Source organism: Plodia interpunctella, chromosome 21, assembly GCF_027563975.2.
Source record: "Plodia interpunctella isolate USDA-ARS_2022_Savannah chromosome 21, ilPloInte3.2, whole genome shotgun sequence".
NCBI classification, from domain to species: Eukaryota; Metazoa; Arthropoda; class Insecta; order Lepidoptera; family Pyralidae; genus Plodia; species Plodia interpunctella.
In genome coordinates this window covers 5,406,767-5,426,956 of record NC_071314.1, presented here as the reverse complement: position 1 = coordinate 5,426,956, position 20,190 = coordinate 5,406,767, and the positions used below count along the sequence as shown (strand labels likewise).

Genomic DNA, 20,190 nt, shown 5'->3' with positions numbered 1-20,190 from the left:
TCAGTTCATGGCGGCACAGAACTTGACAGAAGGTACGTTAGTTAGCACCTGTGGTTAATACTAATATATGCTGTGCGAATTGTAGAAGAAAACGCATGCCCAGATGAGCGTGCGAGATATATAAGTAGAATAACAAATTATGGTTGCCCCACGAAGCACGTATTTTAGTCACAGGGAGCCGGAATGTAGAGCTTGAATCCTCAAAAAACAGCACGATGTTAACCGCAATATATGCCGACCACATCAAGCCGGCTGCGTTGCAGAGTTTTAATCAACAGCTTATAGCCACAGTGGATACATTGTTCATATCCACTGTGATTAAAACATGGACACTTTGGTGCTGAGGATAGAAGATGCGGTGCTCTGCAAAATGTTCGTCTATAGAAATGCTGAAATATAGGGTCGCAGGTTTCAACGCCCTATTCTCTTTACTGATTACAGAGACCGATATAGACAGATATCCAGAACAACCGGCCAAGTACGTGTTGGGCCACGCACAGTGTAGGATTCCGTAATTTACTACAACAAACAACCAAACAAGCGCGAGTCGGATTCACTGACCGAGCCTTTCGTAGGTCCATGCCACCAGTTGTTCGATCGAAGTCTTGTAATAGAATACAATTGGTCAAATATATTACTCGTAAACTTATAGAGCAAATTTAAATGAGGTGTGATAGCACCATAACGTTTGAATTCCTAATAACAACCGTTTCGTTGGTAGTGTGGGGGAAAATTCGCACTTTATAGCTTTACATAATCTAAAAAAGGTCTTCCCACACATGTTAATATTTTAAAAAGACCTATCCTGCGATATGCACACTATAGGAAACATGAAAAAAATCGATATGATACTATCGATAGTTTTGTACAATTTGTCGAAATCAGTTTTTTCAAAACTTTTGATAGTATCGATACTATATATCAATAGTATGTACCCACGGGGAGTAGGTACTCCTAAGTTCGTTGGAATTACTAGGTAGTAATTCCATGTATGTACCTTTGACTAATATTTCAAATCGGACCCGCGCGCGGAGCCCTTCCTAATATACCAGAGTACAGCTCTGTATGTTAGGTACACAAAAGTTTTGCCGCCTTTTGCTATGTCGATCAAAACGTTTATTTTAGAGTACTTTATTAATCCTTTCATTATGTAAGCATTCGTTTGTGAAAATATACAACACTGTAGTATATTCGGGTGCCGAAATATTGGGAAAAATCGTTTTCCATAAGAAAAAACGAAAACTATGGGATACGCCTCACGCTGTAAAATTTTCGAGGCAGTAAACGGTCGAAAAGAAGCTCGGAACACTTCACACGTGAAGACTTATTAAAATATGGACTTCATACAGGTAATCAACAGATGGTCAGTTTATGACCACCGTTGACCAATTATTGCTGAACATAATCTAAAATAGTGTTATTATTTTCAAGATAGATACATTTGTACCAGTAGCGCCATCTGCGCTGAGCGTAATATGCCCTATTCTACGTTGCAAATCAATACTATCGATTGTTTTGATAGTTTATGCATGGAAATAGTAGGTACTCCGACGGAGTACTGATATTGCATTTAAGAATTTTGGTCTGCAGCATAGATTTAGAAAGGGGGTCATTCATTTCACTTCACAGTCATTGGTTCGACTGAACCATGGAATTAGTAGGTACTCCGTAGTACTTACTAAATCCATGGACTGAACTTAGTTCATGTCAGCGACCACTATAGATAGAAAGCCCCCCCCCCGTGCTGTCATGTTACTGCTGCCAGCGACCAGTCATTTAACAAGGTTCATTTTCATTCACTCCGCTAGGAGTACACAGTAGTTTTGTTCTGTGTTCATTCCATAGGTTCATTCATATTTCGAGAAAGAAACGTGCGTGCGTGAGTGAACGTGTTATACCTACTCCGCGCTGCTGCGGGTTGATTTTTTATAGGTATTAAAAAATCAACATTTTATAGGTAATATTCAATTTTTTTTATATTCACAACGTAAGTACTATGAAATTAAATCATGTAACTCACTGTTTTTCTCGACTACATCCGCCTGAAAAGTTGGTAGGTACGTAGATATATACTTAACCTAAAATCTATATGTAATCTAAAGTTCCACGTGTTAAGTAAGTTTATATAATCAATTTTTTTAGTAATATGTAAGTGCACGAGCTTTATTGATAAATGACATAAATTTGTTTAGTAATGACCTATATCACCCGATACGCCCTTTTCCAAAATACGCCACTGGGCAATAGAAGATAAGCATGTTTGATTAGGTAGGTAGGCGAAGTCTAATCTTTAAATCAACACCGCCTACTATTTCGACCTATACATAACCACCTTTGTTCATTTTAACCCAAATGATGACAAAAAACACGAGCCGAAAAGTGTTATTTATGATATTTAACACGTGATATCAAATGATAGGCCTGAATTATCATCTTCCCGGTTGCAGTACCACATACTGTAAGAATTGAATAATTAGATATTTTTTTGTTTTCAGTTCTGGCGGAAATGCGTTATTAAATAGCAGTCATGGCATGAAACAGGTAAACAAATAAGTAAACTTTTTTACCAAAAAATCTTTTCAAAATACTTATTTAGGGACTATACCTAGTTTCGTGATGCCTATTCAATATGGTTCTGCAAAACAATAAAATGGCATATAAACTTCTCTAAGCTCATTATCATTTATATCTCTAAGCTTTTCAATGATGAGACAAAACACGAGCCGAATATGTGTTATTTTGATAACAACGTGATAGCAAAAATGATAGGCCTGATACTACCCTCACTTTGAGCACAATGTTTATTAAATGTTCCTCAGAGTTTAACACTTTTTCTTCTATTTTCAGTTATTGTGGTTTCATGGCCGACTCTTGCATCAACTTGTAAACTACACTACTGCTGCTTCAGGAACTGCTTTGTTCATCCAGATATATCTGGGCTATATTTTCATCTTAGTTTTATATCCATTCATAATACTCACTTGTTCACAAGTACAATATATTGCATAGGTATTTATATTGCATATATTTCATTATGAATTATTATTATTTGTTTTTTACTTCAAGTGTACATAATGATCATGTTGGTTGATTTAAAAAAAAAAAATAGGGAAAAATATAGCAAATCAGATTTGTGTTGCATGGATTTTCAGGAGTGACAGTTGTTTGTAGCTTTGAGTATTATAATATTAAGAAACTTAAAATTGGATGTGAGGAAGTCTCTGTGAAGGTCTAATTTCTTAATAAGTTGAATATTTCTGAATAGTTGGAAAAAATAGTTAATAATAACTTTTAGTATATTTAACTTACAGGTTGACATTCTTACTTATATTACTTACTTTACTATTTTTATATAAATATGAAAAACTAGTTGTGTACTGTGTAAAGGTAACATCGAAAGTAGATTCAATAAAAGATCATTTTGTAATTAATTTATTTTATTTATTGTGGGTCAAGTTTTACAGTAGCACTACCTCTAAAATAATTACATATGTACAATACTATTCATAAGATTAGTCTAATCAGCCTTTCATTTTGCCATTATTTAAAGTAGTCTGAATTTTTTATTTAATGTTACTAATTTCATAATCCCATAATGGGTGCCATGGCCTAATTCTTACATGGATTAACATAATAAATAATAAAGACTTTGATAAAAGAAATATTAAAAAAGGGATGTCAGTTTGCGAAGTATTTTGTAGGTTCCATACATTGAAAGTTACCTACACGATAGGTACATTTTTAGGGTTACATACTTTGGTCTCGAATTGACTCAATGGCAAATCGACAGAAAAGTTTCAAGTTATTGCCGTGGGTTTCTCGGGTTAGGTTCAGTCACGTTATTAAGACGTATGGTGATGTCGGTGAGAGCCATGTTGGGCAGGATGAAGTCTTCGATGTTGGTGACGGTGCGCGAGGGCCGGTCGAAGGGAAAGCCCATGGCGCGCGCGTCGGGGTACTTCTTGTCTCGAAGCCCGCAGAAGCTGGACGCTGCCTTGCAGGACATCTCAGAACCATCTGGTTGTTCAATCTTAAAAAAACAATTGTACGTTATGTAAATACCCTCATTAATAAAAAAGCTATTTTGCCTTGTTTTTTGTTATATATATAATTATATAATAAGCCATAGAGTACCTATGTAGGTCAGATTCTTATCGGTAACGCGTTATAATGCTAAACAGCAATAAATTGATATATACAAGGGTGAACTGTGATAATTTTCTGTATTTGGGTGCCGAGTGTTGAGCTAATTACTGGAAGCATTATCTATCTGTAAACTAATGTTCAATCGCAAACTTGAGGTACCTATTTACACCTTTGTTTGGATGTTCGTATTATGTATAAGAATAAAATTATGGTACCTTGTCCAATTCATAGTTCGAAAGCATGATGAAAAGCACGTACGGCGCGCCGGCCTCGGTCCCTTTCGGCACGAGCATGTGTTGCGGCCACCCGCAGCCGCAGAAGTTGAAGGCGGCCAGGTCTTGTCTGCGAGGGTCATCGGCCTGCACTGAGAGGTCGCGGAAAGTTTGCTCGAACGGAATCGTGAACGAGGACTCGCTGGACTCGCGAGTTATGGTGTTCTGTCCCGATTTTACTGTGGAGAAAATATACATTCTTTGAGCAATAGACAATAATAATAGGTGTAACAAATGTGCCTAAACTAGAAATTATCAAAGTAATAGCTAAGCTAATAAGACATTGAAATTCAAAATGTGATCGATGGTACACTAAAGTAAAAAAGTGTTTTCAAATTTAAAGAAAAAAACATGGCGGTCTTACTGTTACCCTCAAAACAATAGGTACCTAATAAAGTTGTATGAAAATGAGTTTCTTTCTCATTCATCTGAATGTTCTCCCGGTTTCACCGCGGCTGCAGAGACGGGTGTATTTCATAACAACCGAATACCGCCTAGAAATGCTAACTAAGGATTTAAAGAACTTACATGGCGTGACGAATCTGTCCATCTCAATGAACATCTTGCGCTGGTCGGTGAGAGACCAGGCGAGGTTGCGCTCGTCCACCTTCGGGCAGATAAAGATGCGGACCGTTGTGCGCCGTGCGCTACCCGTGTTGTTCACGTTGATTCTGTTATAATAGAGTAGAAAATAAACAATTAGGTTAGAATTTTGATCTAAGTACTAAGATAAGTACCTAGATCATTTTTTTTCTAGCTGTTTGAATCCGACTGCTGGGAAGGCCCATTCTGATTTCTTCCACGCATCCCTATCTTTTGTGTAAAAATAAGCTAGGCAATTTCAGTTCAAATAATACCTATGTACAACCAAAACTGTCTCAGCGTATGTAGATAAATAATCCTTATCATACTTATCTAGTTACTTCGTAAATATACTGAATTTGATAGGAATGCCGAATTTGATAGGTTTGGTAAGATTAAGATACGAAGATTATCGAAAATTTATCGACTCCGCCCACTGTCAAGAACCTATTGGTTCTTGATAGTGGGCGGAGAAAATCACACTGTGCATACACGTGCCTATAGGTATGACACCCGTAAGTTTAAAATCATAAAAAAGATATATGAAGAAATGCTAATGTTCTCCAACTTACACATATCTAAATGGTCTGTGGTTGAGATGTGTGAACCGCGCATACACAGGTCCGCGGTTGGAGAAGTCCAAGCCTCTAGAAAGATCCACATCGCTGGACATCCAGAAAGTGCTTAGTGTGTTCCTGTCCCCTCCAGTAGTCTCTATGGACGCTGATGTTACTTGCACGCCCGGGTTCTCCAGCTGTTTATAAAAATAATTCCTCAAATTATGACCGGTGTGGTGTGACGAATTCAATTTAATGAAAAATAAAATGGTTGATTTAGTAGATATCGTAAAAAATGAAACAAAATGTCTATTTCATATATTTGTCTATTTTTGTTAGGAGAATGACTGTTATTAATAATATTAATTTTATTTGGAAGATTCTATTCTAAAGTGATCTAGTGCTAGCTTTAAATTGGCCATAACTTTCTCAAGACTATCAATTTGAAAAGAATACTTGCCTCAGATCGCGTGTAAGGTCGAACATGAGTAGATTCCTTGAACTTTTGGAAGAAATCGTCGATCCACGCGTGCCAGCGGTAGAAGAATGGATCACGCATCGTGGTGGCTTCGTCCGCTATCACGCCGAAAGATTCCTGAGAAAAAAAATTGGATTAACCATTTTCCCCTCAAATATTATGGCTGCCGCTAGATGGCTCTGGTTATTAAGTCATGTTAGGAAACTTCACGCGACTTGAACAAAATCTGATTAAATACATCATATACATACATTATCTGATTAAATACATCATATACATTAGCTAAATATCATCATAACTATAATTAGTACAAAAAAACATGCGCGTTGCTTTACAAACATCTTTTTATAACTACATAAATAAATAACTAACCAGGTAGCGATGATTCGGATCATGGACGTACGCCGAAAAGCTATGACCATTGTTGTGCACGCTGCCATATAGCTCACGGTTTGGAGACAGGATGCTGGCTTCTAACATGTTGCCCAACATATCGATGTCCAACGGCTGTTTCGTTCCGTTAGGCTGGAAAACCAGTTGACTTTAATTTATAGAACGGTAGTATTTGCACTATTAATAGAGTCTGTAGGCATGACAGTCAGTAGTGGTTGATTGATACATATGAGTAGGAATTATTAAGAAAAATACAAAACACTTTTCCAAGCGACGGTACTTCAATTACAGTAGTATCCTTACATATTATAAAACAAAGTCCTCTGCCGCGTTTGTCTATCTGTTCGCGATAAACTCATAAACTACTGTACCTGCAGTGTGATTTTTGAGGAAGGTTTAGATGTATAATTTACTATATTTTTACCCGAGCGAAGTCGGGAAGGGACGCTAGTAAATAAATATACAACTTTACTCAAACTTAGGATTTAAACTACACTTACCAACGTCACAGTGCCCATCGATACGGCTTCCTCGAGGTTCCTTCTCCACTTCTCCATATCAGAGATGGTCACGTTGAGGCCGTCCACAGGGCGGTTCAAGTCTTGCCAAGTCATGTTGGCCTGTCGTGGCGGCCATCCTCGTGATGACGTCAGACTGTCTAATTTTGGGAAGTACGCTTCGGGGATTGGTTCTCGCCAGTTGCTGAATTTCTTCACTCGTTTTAAAGAGTTGTTTAGACGTTCGCAGTTGTAACTGTGGGTATTAGAAATTAGTATAAGTATGTAGGAATAGGAACCACACCAATATGAAACATACAACTTTGACGACCTAGGTGGCGCAGTGGTAAAGTTCTTGCCACTGAACCGAGAGGTCTCGGGTTCGATCCCCGGTTCCTGATTGGCCCGGGTCTTGGATGTTTATCTATATTATGTATTTGTTATAAAATATAGTATCGTTGACTTAGTATCCCATAAAACAAGTCTCGAACTTACTTTGGGGCTAGCTCAATCTGTGTGATTCGTCCTAATATATTTATATATTAACTTCATACAATAAACTTACCGCGCTATGATTTGTTGATGCATGTAGAAGAAAAGTTCACCCCTGCGGTCTTTAGCGACGATGGATCTATCGGTAGCTGTGAATGGGTACACCAAGTGCCAATGCCAATGGTGGAGATTGATGCCAATATCTTCACGCCAGTACGCTAGACGATGTTCTTCTTCCAAATCAGTTGCAGTGTAGTCTCTCGGAATGATGATGGGTGTCCGCTAAATAATAAACAAAGTTTTATAACTTCATATCTTTGCTTACTTCGGTACTATGCATAAAAAACTAAACTGTCAATTACGTTTCGTTTTTTTTTAACTTAAGCGGTCGATTCAACGTTGGATAGGTTTTCTTTTTTACTTTATAATTTATGAAATATTATGAAATTGATGCTGTGTGTAATATTTATCTATTTATAACTAAAATATTTTAACATACTAATTCAACAATACCATACAATTTATAATCTATCTGTTTAAACTTTTCTATATAAAAAAAATCGTTTGTTTATATTTTATGTTATCCTGCATAACGGAACGTATTTCTTGCGAAAAGTCACGTAGGCCATCGACTGGAGCTACAGACTGGAGCGCGCGTGTTTGTTATTTTTATAAAATCTAACCTGAGAAATCTTTAATTATTAATTCTATTAATTTTGTAATGTGTAACTATTGAATTAAAATAATGGAAGACTTCGCTAACAATCCCGGAGTGGTGGTGATTCGCGCAAAACCTGAAGGGCAGCGAAAAACTTTTAAGCCTAATATTCGTTCTGTAACTAAAATTCCTGACGAGATATTAAACGACCCACTGCTGAATAGAGCTTGTGAATCATTACCTCAGAATTATAATTTTGAGGTTCATAAAACGATATGGAGGATAAGGTCATTAGGAGCAAAGAGAGTAGCATTGCAACTGCCAGAAGGTAAAACTTAACAAGCTTCGTAATCTACTGCATTCACTTGCACTGTAATTTGTTATACATTTTTTCATTTGTATTTCCAGGCCTTACAATGTTTGCGACAACACTATGTGATATAATCGAAACATTTACGGAGGCAGACACAGTTATTATGGGTGATGTTACATATGGAGCCTGCTGCATTGATGACTTCACAGCGCTTGCTCTCGGAGTTGACCTTCTCGTGCACTATGGACATTCCTGTCTGATCCCCATTGACCAAACTGGAGATGTGAAGGTTTTGTACATATTTGTCGATATAAAAATTGACCCTTCCCATTTTGTAGATACCATCAAAGTAAATTTTCCCAAGAGGACACACTTGGCTTTAGTTAGCACAATACAATTCGTGACAACATTACATTCTGTAGCTAAAAATCTGAGAACTGAAGAGTACATAGTCACTGTTCCCCAGTGTAAACCACTTTCTCCGGGAGAGATCCTTGGCTGCACTGCACCAAAATTAAATGCTGATGTCATTGTTTACCTCGGAGATGGACGGTTTCATTTAGAATCTATTATGATTGCCAACCCTACAATTCCTGCTTATAAATATGATCCTTATGATAAGAAATTCACATCTGAAATATATGAGCATGAATTAATGCAGAAAAACAGACAGAACCAGATCAAAACAGCAGAAAGTTCTGGAAATTTTGGTCTAATTCTTGGAACTCTAGGCCGTCAAGGGAGTACCAAAGTCTTGAACAATCTGGAGAAACAGATACGAAATTCTGACAAGAAGTATGTCAAGATCCTGTTATCAGAAGTGTTTCCAGGTAAATTAGCATTGTTTGGACTGGATGCATTTGTCCAAGTTGCATGTCCAAGGTTATCAATTGACTGGGGCACAGCCTTCCCAAAACCTTTGCTGACTCCATATGAATTTTCTGTCACTTTGGGAAATAGCAAATGGTTAAAGGAAGATGGAACATATCCCATGGATTTTTATTCAAATGATAGTCTTGGTCCCTGGACTCCGAATTACAAGCCTGTGTTATGTTCAGGTACTGATAAAAAGTGTGACAATTGTTGTGGGGGTAAAGGAAAATAGTACTTACGGAAACACCCCTGGGCACGACAGCGGCAGTCTCTCTGGCTTGAGCGAACACTTGGGAATCCAAGAACTTGGATGGGAATGTTTCGGCGAAGTTCTGTATTGGGATGTTCTTTGTGTCTGGTCTGAAAATGTGATGAATTTAGTTGTTTCTCAAATTTGTCTACTTTCATAGATCTACTTCCTATATATTTTAAAGCATAGCTTAATTAATCTTTAGATTTAGGTAGCAAGTACTGTAGATATTAGTAAAATTGACAGTTGACAGTCACATATTTATTAATATATGTTATCTATTGTTGATGTTGAATATGTACAGAAATAAATTTTCATAAATAGAAGGTACCATTTGTACACTCGAAATAATACATAATATGTTCAAGTAATTTATTTTATAACATAACTGACTGATATGTACCTGTGCATGAGTGCTACTGAATAGCAATAGTTGAAGAGTTGAGGATTTAAGTTTCCTCGTGCATACACACATGTGGACAGCAAGTCTTGTAACTGGTCCGTGGGAACACCTGGAGAAAATGTCAAGTTAAATTATTGGAAATAAATTTATATTATTTTTATAAACTATTGTTGCTGTTATAATTTACACTATTTTTCAATCAACCTATTGAATTTAGACAAAATATAGTTAGGCTCTGTTGAATAAAATTACTCAAAATATATATATAACTAGCTGCGCCCTGGGGCTTCGCTCCCGTGGGAATTTCGGGATAAAAAGTACCCTGAGTTATTCCAAGGTATTTTCTACCCGTGTACCAAATTTCATAACAAGCAGTCCAGTAGATAATGCGTGAAGAGGTTACAAACTTACTTTCGCATTTATAATATTAGTTGGGATTTAGTAATATTAAATGTAAGATTTTAATGTATTGACATACAAATACAAAACTTAAACACTAAACAAATACATAGTTATAAACTTTGGTTTCCTCTCCATCAATTTTAGAAAAATCGGGTTTAATGAATAAAATATATCAAAAAAGTAAACAATTTCTATGATTATACTGGTACATCAGAAATTTCAACATGGATATATATTCCATATCCTTACATACCACAGATATACATATACTAAAATAATAAAAGTATTTAAAACATAAGTACTATAAGTTAAAATTATATAATACTTCCAGTACTACTACCAAATTTTTACACTATTGGCATTAATTTTAATTTGTTTCTTGGGATCCCTTTTTTCGCATAAATTTTTTATTGTAATTTAATTTAGTACAACGAGTTAGGCATATATTTTTTGACATAATATTTTTACATACCTTTTCAATAAGCATAATAGTTTAGACTAATGTATTTTACCATAATTTTGCATAAAGCTGTGTAGAAGTAGGTAGGGTGCGGCGGGGTGGCCCTTGGCCCGTGGGCCATCCATAAGCCTACAATATGCTTTAGAATATTATGCTTAAAAATTGTTATGCTTATGTTAGGTAGCTATGCGTAAAAATATGTGCCAAAAACTTTATGCCAAATTAATATTGTGCGTAACTATTATGGTAAGTAAATGTACGTCATGTTAAATTATGACAAAATTGTATGCATATGGACCCTGTTTCTTTCGATTTTGATCTAGATATTTTTTGTTTTTGTATACTCACTCAAGAGCGTGTCAATGACCTCCGTAGCCATCTCCTGGTGTCGGGGTAGGAAGAGCGAGAAGTCAGAGTCGACGGGCAGCTGCGAGGCAATGGGGAAGCGCGGGGGGCTGCGGAGGGGCTTCAGAGGGATCTTGTCGTCAGCGTCGTCGCCGAAGCGGTTATTGAGCTCCAGACCATTGGCTTCGTAGTCCTTGGGCTGTGGAAGGAGACGTTTGGTATAATAATTTTTAAAAAATCTATATAAGTAGAATGCTTTCAGACTATATTCTATGATCTGCTGTGAGCCGCGCATCTCTATCTCCTGTGAGCGTTTTCCTGGTGTTATCCTGAGTCGTTAAGCTTCGGGGCCCGGGATCCGTCTTCCTATTCTTTTTATATTTGCAACTCATTACATTTTACATACTCATACTGCCTCTTACCTTCCTTAGCATATATAAAAAAGATATTGAACAGGCTTACCAGTAAGTCCTCAGTGAGCTGGAAGAGAGTTCCCTTGTCGCCCTTCGGCGTTATCAAAGGCTCATTGGGCCTATCAAACAAAAGTTGGAAACTCTTCACTAAAGCCGCCATTTTGTCAGAACTAAGTATTTTTTTTGGAAATAAATTTAAATAAAAGTGAGAAACGTGTACACTTCACAGAAACTGTGAAGTGCAAGTGTTTGTTCAGGGCTCTGTTGGAGTTTTTATATCAACTTAATATAGTTGACTTATGTTTGGTGTGCAAAGTTGCCGGCCGATCCGAGCGCAAAACCGCATCGAGCAACCGCGGAGCTGATAAAGTTGTAATCGTGAGAATAAAGAGATATTACAAAATGCACAAATATTTTACGAATTTTTTATTTTATGATATTCGGTACTCGTAGACGATGGGCTTGTCTTACGTAGGTACAGGCAAGGAAGAGATAAGCCCGTTGCAAAATGAGAAAAGGTAGGAAAATGGGGGTCCTGGGCTCCATCACTTAACATCTGTTACTTTCGGACCCACTTTTTTTTTCTTCTCATTATGCTTAAACAACATATGAGAAAACCAGAAAATGCTCAGATGAGAGAGATGAGCTAGCGAACTGACACTATTATAGAATAGGTATGAAGTCTATACCTTATCAGTGCTAAAGCCAACATTGACTTCCAGTTTCGCACCCCAATATCTTTTTCTGCAAGTAGTTACTCCCAACGCAACGAAACTAATTGCTTTTTTGAAGTAAATAGGTACATAAAAATAATAGGATTTTCTGACAAGAAAACCATTCGTAATATATTAGAAATTCTGTTATGCTTCTGAATTCAGACTTATGTTATAAATACTTAAGTTTATTTTGTAACGCTTTCACTGCTAGATCGCTGGGCCGATTTTGATGAGAGTAGTAGATATACTAAAGGTCAAATAGGTATTGGCAACCGCGGGCAGAGCTGCTAGCAACAGCTAGGTATGCTATGGGATCATATTGGACTAATACATCCAATATGATATGATTATTTGTTTATAATAACTACACACACATGTGCAACCATTAAAATGTTGTTTGATACTACATATTATTATGTTTGTAAAAAATAGCAACTAAAAATATAAGTACGTAAATTATTCTTTATCTCTTCTCTTCTATAAACTTTAAATTCGCATTTATATACAATGAACATAGAAGTTCAAAGAAGCGACATTACTTTTCATCCTGGAAAAAAGTTCTATCTCATGGAAAATTCACGTGGATGAAGTCACGGGCAAAAGGTAGTGTAAAATATGTTGTAAATAATTTCTGACCACAATGTATTTTTCACATAGATATGACTTATCAAAAATATTCATTTATCATTGCACTGGACAATGTTTGGGAACTAATTAATAAATATTTCAACCAAATTACATATTTAATACAACCAAAACAAAAAAAAATCACTAATGTGACAAAATTGTAAAATTGAAATAAATAACAATTGTATACGAGAATCACAATAATTGTACTAGATTTAATGTAAGTTTATTTCTCTGTTAGGAATTTGCAGACAACATCAAGGAATTTCTCAGGCTTCTGGCTGTGCACCCAGTGGCCAGCACCCTCGATGAATGTCAAATCAGCTAGTGGAAAGTACTCTTGGATTTCGGGTAAGTCATTTTTTCTGAAAAAAAAAACACAAATTATGGTGTAGTTGTTATAGCCATGCTTTTGTTCTGTGGGAAATTAGAATAGTTACATCTTTGTAAGTATTTGAATCTAACTTATATTTTAATTTCTATAAAATGGGCATCAGGCAAGTTCTCACACAATTTTTTTATCATTTGGTCTCATGTAAACTTTTAAATGATAACATACTAAACAAACATAAAATAGATAGGTAGGTACTTAAAAGTAAAATTTAATAATTACCCAATATAATCAGATAACGATCCGCCAATGAACAGTGTCGGTCCACAGTACTGTAGCCCCTTCAAGTTGGAGGGAAAACAGCAGATGTGATTTTGGAAATTTTCTTTCAAAGCTGGCAAGTTCACTCTCCAAGTGTAAGCTCCAGAGTTGGTTTGCACTAGGTTAGTAATCAGGAAGTTCCGTAAGTTAATATCTGGAGTTATATTTTTTAGTTGATCATCTGCCAGTTTCCTTGCTTTAGACATTGCTATACCTGCTCGTACTGACACTGCAGACATAGCATCAAATAGGTTGGCCATAGACGAAATCTGAGGACTGGTTCTCACTGGAGATATGTCAACCACAACAAGGCTGGAAATCATGTCAGACTGAAATAAAAAAATAACAATATATATTTATTTGGTTCACCATTGTTTACATCAATATTTCTTGAGTACACTTCTTGATTAACTATTACATTAATTGTGCATCCTTTTAAGGTAGACACCACATGTACTAATTTGGTCTAAAGTAATGTGAAGATAGTTATGATTATTTTCTTCACATACTTCTATTATTTGTCTAATAAGTACTTGAAAAGTAAATTTATGATTAAAGTGACTAAACCTAAAAATGTTCTATAAAAAAGGAAACATGATCTAACGGAGTACTGCAGAAGATTGAACATCATACACTCAACTTACACAAAGCAGAGATAGAACCATGGCGGTGCGGCCGCCCATGCTGTGCCCTAGGACGGAAACCTTTGACAATTCTAATTTCTTCAGCAGTTTCATAACATCGTGAGCCATGTGTATGTAAGAATGTTGTGAAGAATGCCTACTATCCCCATGATTTCGCGCGTCTACACTTATAACTTTCCTCCCAGTCGTTCTATGTATGGCTTTACTCATGCTATTCCAATTATTCTTTGAACCCAGCAAACCATGCAGTATGACTAGAGGAGGCTGGGCTATCTCAGCATCTGAGGTGCTTTCATATGATGCGTAAGCCAGATCTACAGTCTCAGAATGGTTCATGTTGTTAGCCAAACCTCTTTGGAGTACATTCTGCAAATGTCTTGAAGGAACACTGCAGCATTTAAAAACTTTTTTGAAGCCTAAATTATTGAATAACATTTTTTGTTTTGATAAAAACGAAAACAAAATTTTGCGAGGTTAAATAACCGTCTTGACATTTTCTTGAGTTGACTTAACACTTGTTGCTTAACAGCAATGACACCTCCTGTCAGCTACCATTTTAAAAAAATCATGCATTTGAAGCATGCTGTCGAGCTAATTTCAGCCAGGCAGGCAGGCCCAAGGCAAGGCAGTAGCTAGACAGTAGGTATGAAGATGTAGTTTCGCTTCGCTGAAGTGGAAACAAAAAGAGAAGGGAATAAACAACTTGAGAGCAGAATCCCGAGAGATAATGATTTTCCCACAGTAACACATTTTTTCTGGCTTGTTACCTGAGATGAAAATTTAGATTTAAATTTATAAATTTTTCAACGTTTGGGTAGCTATCGCTAAACTGAAAGATTCTTTGATCAAATCAAAAGACCAGTCAATGTACCCGAAACTGTAAACGGAGAGGTCCCCCTCTCCGTTGAAAATGAAAGCTAAATGAAAGCCAGGAAAAGTCATCGTAGGTTTTCATAAAAGTTTGTACGAAGCTAAAAGCAGAATAGTAAAATGGGAAAATAACTATTTTTTTTGTTGATCTATGGAACTGGTGTAGGTGTATTGTATGAACATAGAAAATAACGAGAGTAGAGTAAAATAATAAGAATAGAATATTATACTAATACAAAACTTTACTTTTAGAATTATTACACCTACAATAAAATAACATGACATTAGTACCATTAGTACATGTACATAAAGCCCAATTAATTTATCGCCTGGTTAAGAATTCCTGAACTAATTTGAAGAATGTATTGGGATCTTCGGCATGAACATTGTGGCCTGCTTTTGGAACATATTTTAAATCAGCCTTGGGAAAGAAGTTCTTGATGCCCGGTAAATCTTCACGCCTGAAATAAATTGGGGCAAATTAGATAATAACCGATAAATTTTGAACTCAGATATTAAACAAGAAAAGCTTACTGTCGGGCTTAAATAAATTTTGGGCAAAAAAAAACAAGCGCGTGTATGTTTGCGTTTGTCCGCAAGTGTGCTAAATTTCAACACAATCAGTAATCGACCCAGTATATTATGTGCTATGATTCAGTGCAAATTAGCCGTCCCGTGGTAGATACCGGTGGTCCCTCACTACTTTTACATTTAGGAAGAGTAGATTACTTCAGTTCTTTTGACCAAATTTTGTTCACACTAACACCTAACGTAACAAAATTTTTAGTATTGCTACATCCTCACTAAAGGTATATTTTTTAAGGTATATGTGTCTGACCTCTTGAGCAAATTACGAGGACATTACATTACATTTACAAATAATACAATAACGATTGTTTTGGGAACAATCCTAGACAGAAAGATATTTTTTGGAACTTTTAGGACAAGTTACTTAAAGTGTCAGCCTGATTTTTTAGATTCTTTTCTTTTTCTTGAATGTACTAAAGAACCATTTGAATTGCATACTGAAAAAGAGAAGAATTAAAATATAAGTAGTATCTACTAACGGAATATAGTTTGATTCTTCACCACCGACGAATAACGTGGGACCATCAAACGACTTTCCCGCCATTTCGCTCGGAAACGTTGCGATATTTTCAAAATGTTGTTTGAGCACGTCCAAATTACAATTCCATCCAATTTTTTTGTCCGGCCGCGTTCCTATGTTCATCAGTATGAAATGTATAGGAGCATTGGGAGGCACTAATCCTGAAGCGTAGATTTTCTCCTTCGCGATATTTTTCGCTGCTGTTATATTAGGCTGGCTTTCAATGTCACTGGATTTCATGATGTCAATTAGTTTGGGGAAGAAATCATTCAGGATGCCAGCAGTGGACACTGGAGAAATGTCCACTACCACCAAGTGGGATACTTTTGTGGGCTGCGAACAACATTTCGTCTTGTAAAAAAGTAACAACTGGGCATCAGCTAGTGACAACTGATTCGGAAAAAAATCCGGTGTCCAGCACCAACTAAGCTGAATAAGTTTTACTATATGAATTTATATATTTATGTGAAGAAAAAAGTCAGCGCTCGAGGGGTCCCAGAATTTGAAAGTCTAGCCCTACGGTAGCTACGCCACTGACCTTATAAAATGTATATATATTGTCAACCATTGTGTTTATGTTCGGGAAGTCTTTCTTTAACTTTTGATATAGACGAGTCAATAGTGGATCTATACTACAAGAACTCTCTTGTTCATTTAAAATACATACCTCTGTGAGAGCCACCACCATGCCCGTCCTGCCGCCCATGCTGTGTCCGATCAAATCTGCTTTACTGACAGACAGCGTTCTCAACAACTGCACCACATCCTCTGCGAGCTCCGGATAAGTGTGGGACCCTACGTGGGGACTCTCCCCATGGTTTCGAATGTCCACTGCCACTACGGATTTATTCAACTCTGATGCTATTTTCTTTGACATTGATTCCCAGTTTCTCTTAGATCCAAGAAGCCCGTGGAGGATGATCACAGGAATCCCATCTGACGGCTGCTTTCCGTGGACTTTGTAGGCTAAATTAACGGCCCCCCGTTTCACCATGTGACTTGTTAAGGGTTTGAGTCTAAATTTTAATATTTTTTTTACGGCATAGCATAATGAATCCATGCCATTTACTTATTATTTATCATATTTACGTAATTTACTTTTTGCGACGGGCTTACACTTTTTTATTAAGCTTTAGACTATCATGATGTCACAATTCGGGGGTATTAAGATACACTAGCGTTATTGTGTTTACGCAGGTATTCATTATACGGAGATCATCCAAAGTTACCTAGGTATTTGATGTATTTGACATTGTTTTACGTTTGTCAATGTTGATTGATTTTACTAAGATTTTTTATCTTTAGAAAATAGTTATACAGTCAAGTCTACAGTCAAGTCAGTACTATGATTATGTCCTTAATCACATCACCTCATCAGAATCACACTTCATCAGACAATGATTACCCCCGACCAGACGTCACAGGATTTTATTGATGAAAAGCTTCGATGGAAAATAAAAATATAAAAAATATAATATGAACACATTGCATATTGTTCTTGTGTAATTGTCTTCACGGTTTTCATTGTGATGATGACGATTGCTTTACGAATTTCATGACTAGTTCCATGAAGCTCTTTGGGTCATCGACGTGGATGAAATGGCCCGTTTTCGCCACGTAGTGGACGATCGCTTGCGGGAAATACATTCGGATTTTCGTAAGATCATCTGGGCTGAAAAATATTATTAGGTACTATTTACAAGTTTCAGTCACTCCCCCTTATTCATAAAAAAGTTAAAGAATACTTTAAAGTGGGTCTTTTCTGTAGGTGTCAAATATTGTAAAGTGCGATAGGGACAAAATATAATTTGAACTTGAAGTAGGCTATACTATCTATCTACTACTTTTTATGAATAAGAGTGAATTTCGGCAATAGTGTTGTGGGTGAATACCTACAGTCATTGTTCATCCACAGTGAAATCCGTAAATAGATAGTAGACAGTAGTAAATGTAAGTGAGGGGGAGGGTTACTAAAGGATGGATCAATATGTAATGGGAAACTTAAAATCCTGTGTGATTATATTATACCACAATATCAGCAAACAGATCGCACTTAGCGGTTTCGACGTGCATCGCTGTTTTTCTCGTCAGAACTTGAGTTCGCCGATAGTGTGGAGCCAACATTATATAGAGAACGGCACTAAATGTTAGATAAACGCTCATAAGATAAGTAAGAAAATTTTACATACCGTGTAAAATACTTACGGAATGAAGTCTGATATCTGTCCGCCTATAAACAGCGTCGGTCCTCGATACTTCTTCCCTTTCAAAGACGCCGGAAACACAGTCATATATTTGAAATGTTTCAGAAGCACGTCGAGGTTGCAGGTCCATCCAATAGTATTGTCTTTTTTAATTTTGATATTTGAAAGTATTGCAGTCATCACGTGGTCGTCCTTAATTAAGTTTTGCAATTGCTCTTTGGCTTGTTTTCTCGCTTTCCGAACGTTTTTAGGACTTTTGAACTCAACTGCCTTCATGGCTTTCATTACTTCGTAATAATGAGACTCGAAAATAGGTGAAGTAGATGCAGGTGAGACTTCCACGACGATCAATCCAGCGACTTGCTCTGGCTGTTTGAGAAGATACAATTACTTAGCAGAGGTCGCTTCAATTATTGCCATTGGGTGCCACGAATTGGCATCGTCAATTTCAACGATGTTTGTTCTCTGTTTATGGACAGGGCAGACAAATGGATCTCTAGATACACTATCGATTTAGCTGTATGACAGAGCGAACGTCTTGATACCCTTCTCCAAATAAAAATAATGAACTCTTTATTCTACTAAAAATACAACACTTTTGCGTGTTGCCAGATCAAATTCGATCCACATCTCTTTTTGAATATACCACTCCATCTTACCTTTGGTTTACTTCGCTTTCTTTATTTACCCATTCCGTCACTCATTCGTTTCGTCCATCTATAATTTCACACAATTAATCTACACACGTGTCCAGTCTATTTCCATTTTAGATTACTTTATTCTCCAAATAAATACCTTAAAAAGTGTATGAACAAACTCACCGCTAAGAGGGCCATAACCATCGCTGTCATACCACCCATACAATAGCCCACCAGATAGGCCTCATTAATCGAGAGTTTCTTGTACAATCGCTGGATGTCTCCCACCATCTTCTCATACGTGTGCGACTTGGTATGCGGACTGACGCCATGGTTCCTCAAATCCACTGTGATGACCAAGCGTTTCATGGTATTCTTCATAACCTTCCCCATAGAATGCCAAATCCTTTTATTTCCAAACAAACCGTGAATTAACATGATAGGCGTTTTTTCTGGATCTGCAGTATTTGCTCCCAGTACTTTGTAGGACAAGTTCACGGCTGTTCTTGTTGATATTACGATTGTGGAAGTTGTTCTTTGTAAACATTTGGTCAGTGTTAACGCAGCGAAGATTTTGTTTTGCATATCTTCAAAAATGATTACCCATAACTATTTTTCATTGTACCATAACGAAAAATTAAGTATTTTCGTCTAAAACTTAAATCAAGTATATTTTTATTGTAAATAAACATGACATATAATAAATATTTCATATGACACTGACAATTATTATTTGGACGAATAAAAATCGGTCCCGTGCGCGGGGCCCTTCTCAATCTACCCGCCAACCGCGTGCGGGACCCAGACGGGGCCGCGGATTTTTTTTCCTTGTAGATTTAGTACCTTTCTGTACGTTTTATAACCATTATACAATATGAATGAAATAGTTGACATAGAGGTTTGAAAGTCTCATGATTCTTCTCCAGAATCTCTGTTACTTGTGTGGGCGAGTGTGTTACAAGAGTTATAAGTTACAATACAATGTAATATTATTATACAACTAAGTAAATTAGCCAACATAGTAAATTATACACCTACACCTTACTCAGGAATCAGTAATTTCTAATAGAATTTAATAGAATCGGATTCACCCAATATATTTTAAAAAAACCGCATCAAAATATATTTCGCATTTTTTTCTTCATTTTTATAATTTATGTTCTACAAATTCATTAGTCTAACTAATGCGGTTACTGG

General features: G+C 36.6%; 4 protein-coding genes and 1 long non-coding RNA gene across 5 annotated transcripts; 2 read left to right on the top strand and 3 right to left on the bottom strand.

The window, feature by feature from the left end:
* Positions 1 to 1,801: 1,801 nt before the first annotated feature.
* On the top strand, positions 1,802 to 3,431 carry LOC128679377 (uncharacterized). Its single transcript, XR_008405750.2, has 3 exons — positions 1,802 to 1,957; positions 2,496 to 2,541; positions 2,848 to 3,431. It is a non-coding gene; the product is annotated as an uncharacterized LOC128679377 (long non-coding RNA).
* Positions 3,420 to 11,791, bottom strand: LOC128679372 (phenoloxidase subunit 2). The gene is made up of 12 exons (XM_053761554.1): positions 11,584 to 11,791; positions 11,125 to 11,320; positions 9,915 to 10,023; positions 9,501 to 9,621; positions 7,491 to 7,699; positions 6,929 to 7,181; positions 6,408 to 6,560; positions 6,018 to 6,152; positions 5,573 to 5,754; positions 4,947 to 5,089; positions 4,362 to 4,597; positions 3,420 to 4,030 (listed from the first exon to the last, which is right to left on the bottom strand). The coding sequence occupies exons 1-12, from the start codon at positions 11,692 to 11,694 to the stop codon at positions 3,803 to 3,805; spliced, it is 2,076 nt and encodes a 691-aa protein (XP_053617529.1). The 5' UTR covers positions 11,695 to 11,791; the 3' UTR covers positions 3,420 to 3,802.
* On the top strand, positions 8,017 to 10,081 carry Dph1 (Diphthamide biosynthesis 1). Its single transcript, XM_053761555.2, has 2 exons — positions 8,017 to 8,403; positions 8,484 to 10,081. The coding sequence occupies exons 1-2, from the start codon at positions 8,163 to 8,165 to the stop codon at positions 9,491 to 9,493; spliced, it is 1,251 nt and encodes a 416-aa protein (XP_053617530.1). The 5' UTR covers positions 8,017 to 8,162; the 3' UTR covers positions 9,494 to 10,081.
* A 1,073-nt stretch (positions 11,792 to 12,864) lies between the features above and the next one.
* On the bottom strand, positions 12,865 to 14,697 carry LOC128679375 (sn-1-specific diacylglycerol lipase ABHD11-like). Its single transcript, XM_053761556.2, has 3 exons — positions 14,174 to 14,697; positions 13,491 to 13,858; positions 12,865 to 13,242 (listed from the first exon to the last, which is right to left on the bottom strand). Exons 1-3 carry the CDS (start codon positions 14,606 to 14,608, stop codon positions 13,104 to 13,106), a joined length of 942 nt encoding a protein of 313 aa, XP_053617531.1. The 5' UTR covers positions 14,609 to 14,697; the 3' UTR covers positions 12,865 to 13,103.
* Positions 14,698 to 15,265: 568 nt separating this feature from the next.
* Positions 15,266 to 19,831, bottom strand: LOC128679475 (uncharacterized). Its single transcript, XM_053761756.2, has 6 exons — positions 19,177 to 19,831; positions 18,357 to 18,724; positions 17,675 to 17,823; positions 16,819 to 17,219; positions 16,111 to 16,484; positions 15,266 to 15,504 (listed from the first exon to the last, which is right to left on the bottom strand). Exons 1-6 carry the CDS (start codon positions 19,576 to 19,578, stop codon positions 15,366 to 15,368), a joined length of 1,833 nt encoding a protein of 610 aa, XP_053617731.1. The 5' UTR covers positions 19,579 to 19,831; the 3' UTR covers positions 15,266 to 15,365.
* Positions 19,832 to 20,190: the final 359 nt, after the last annotated feature.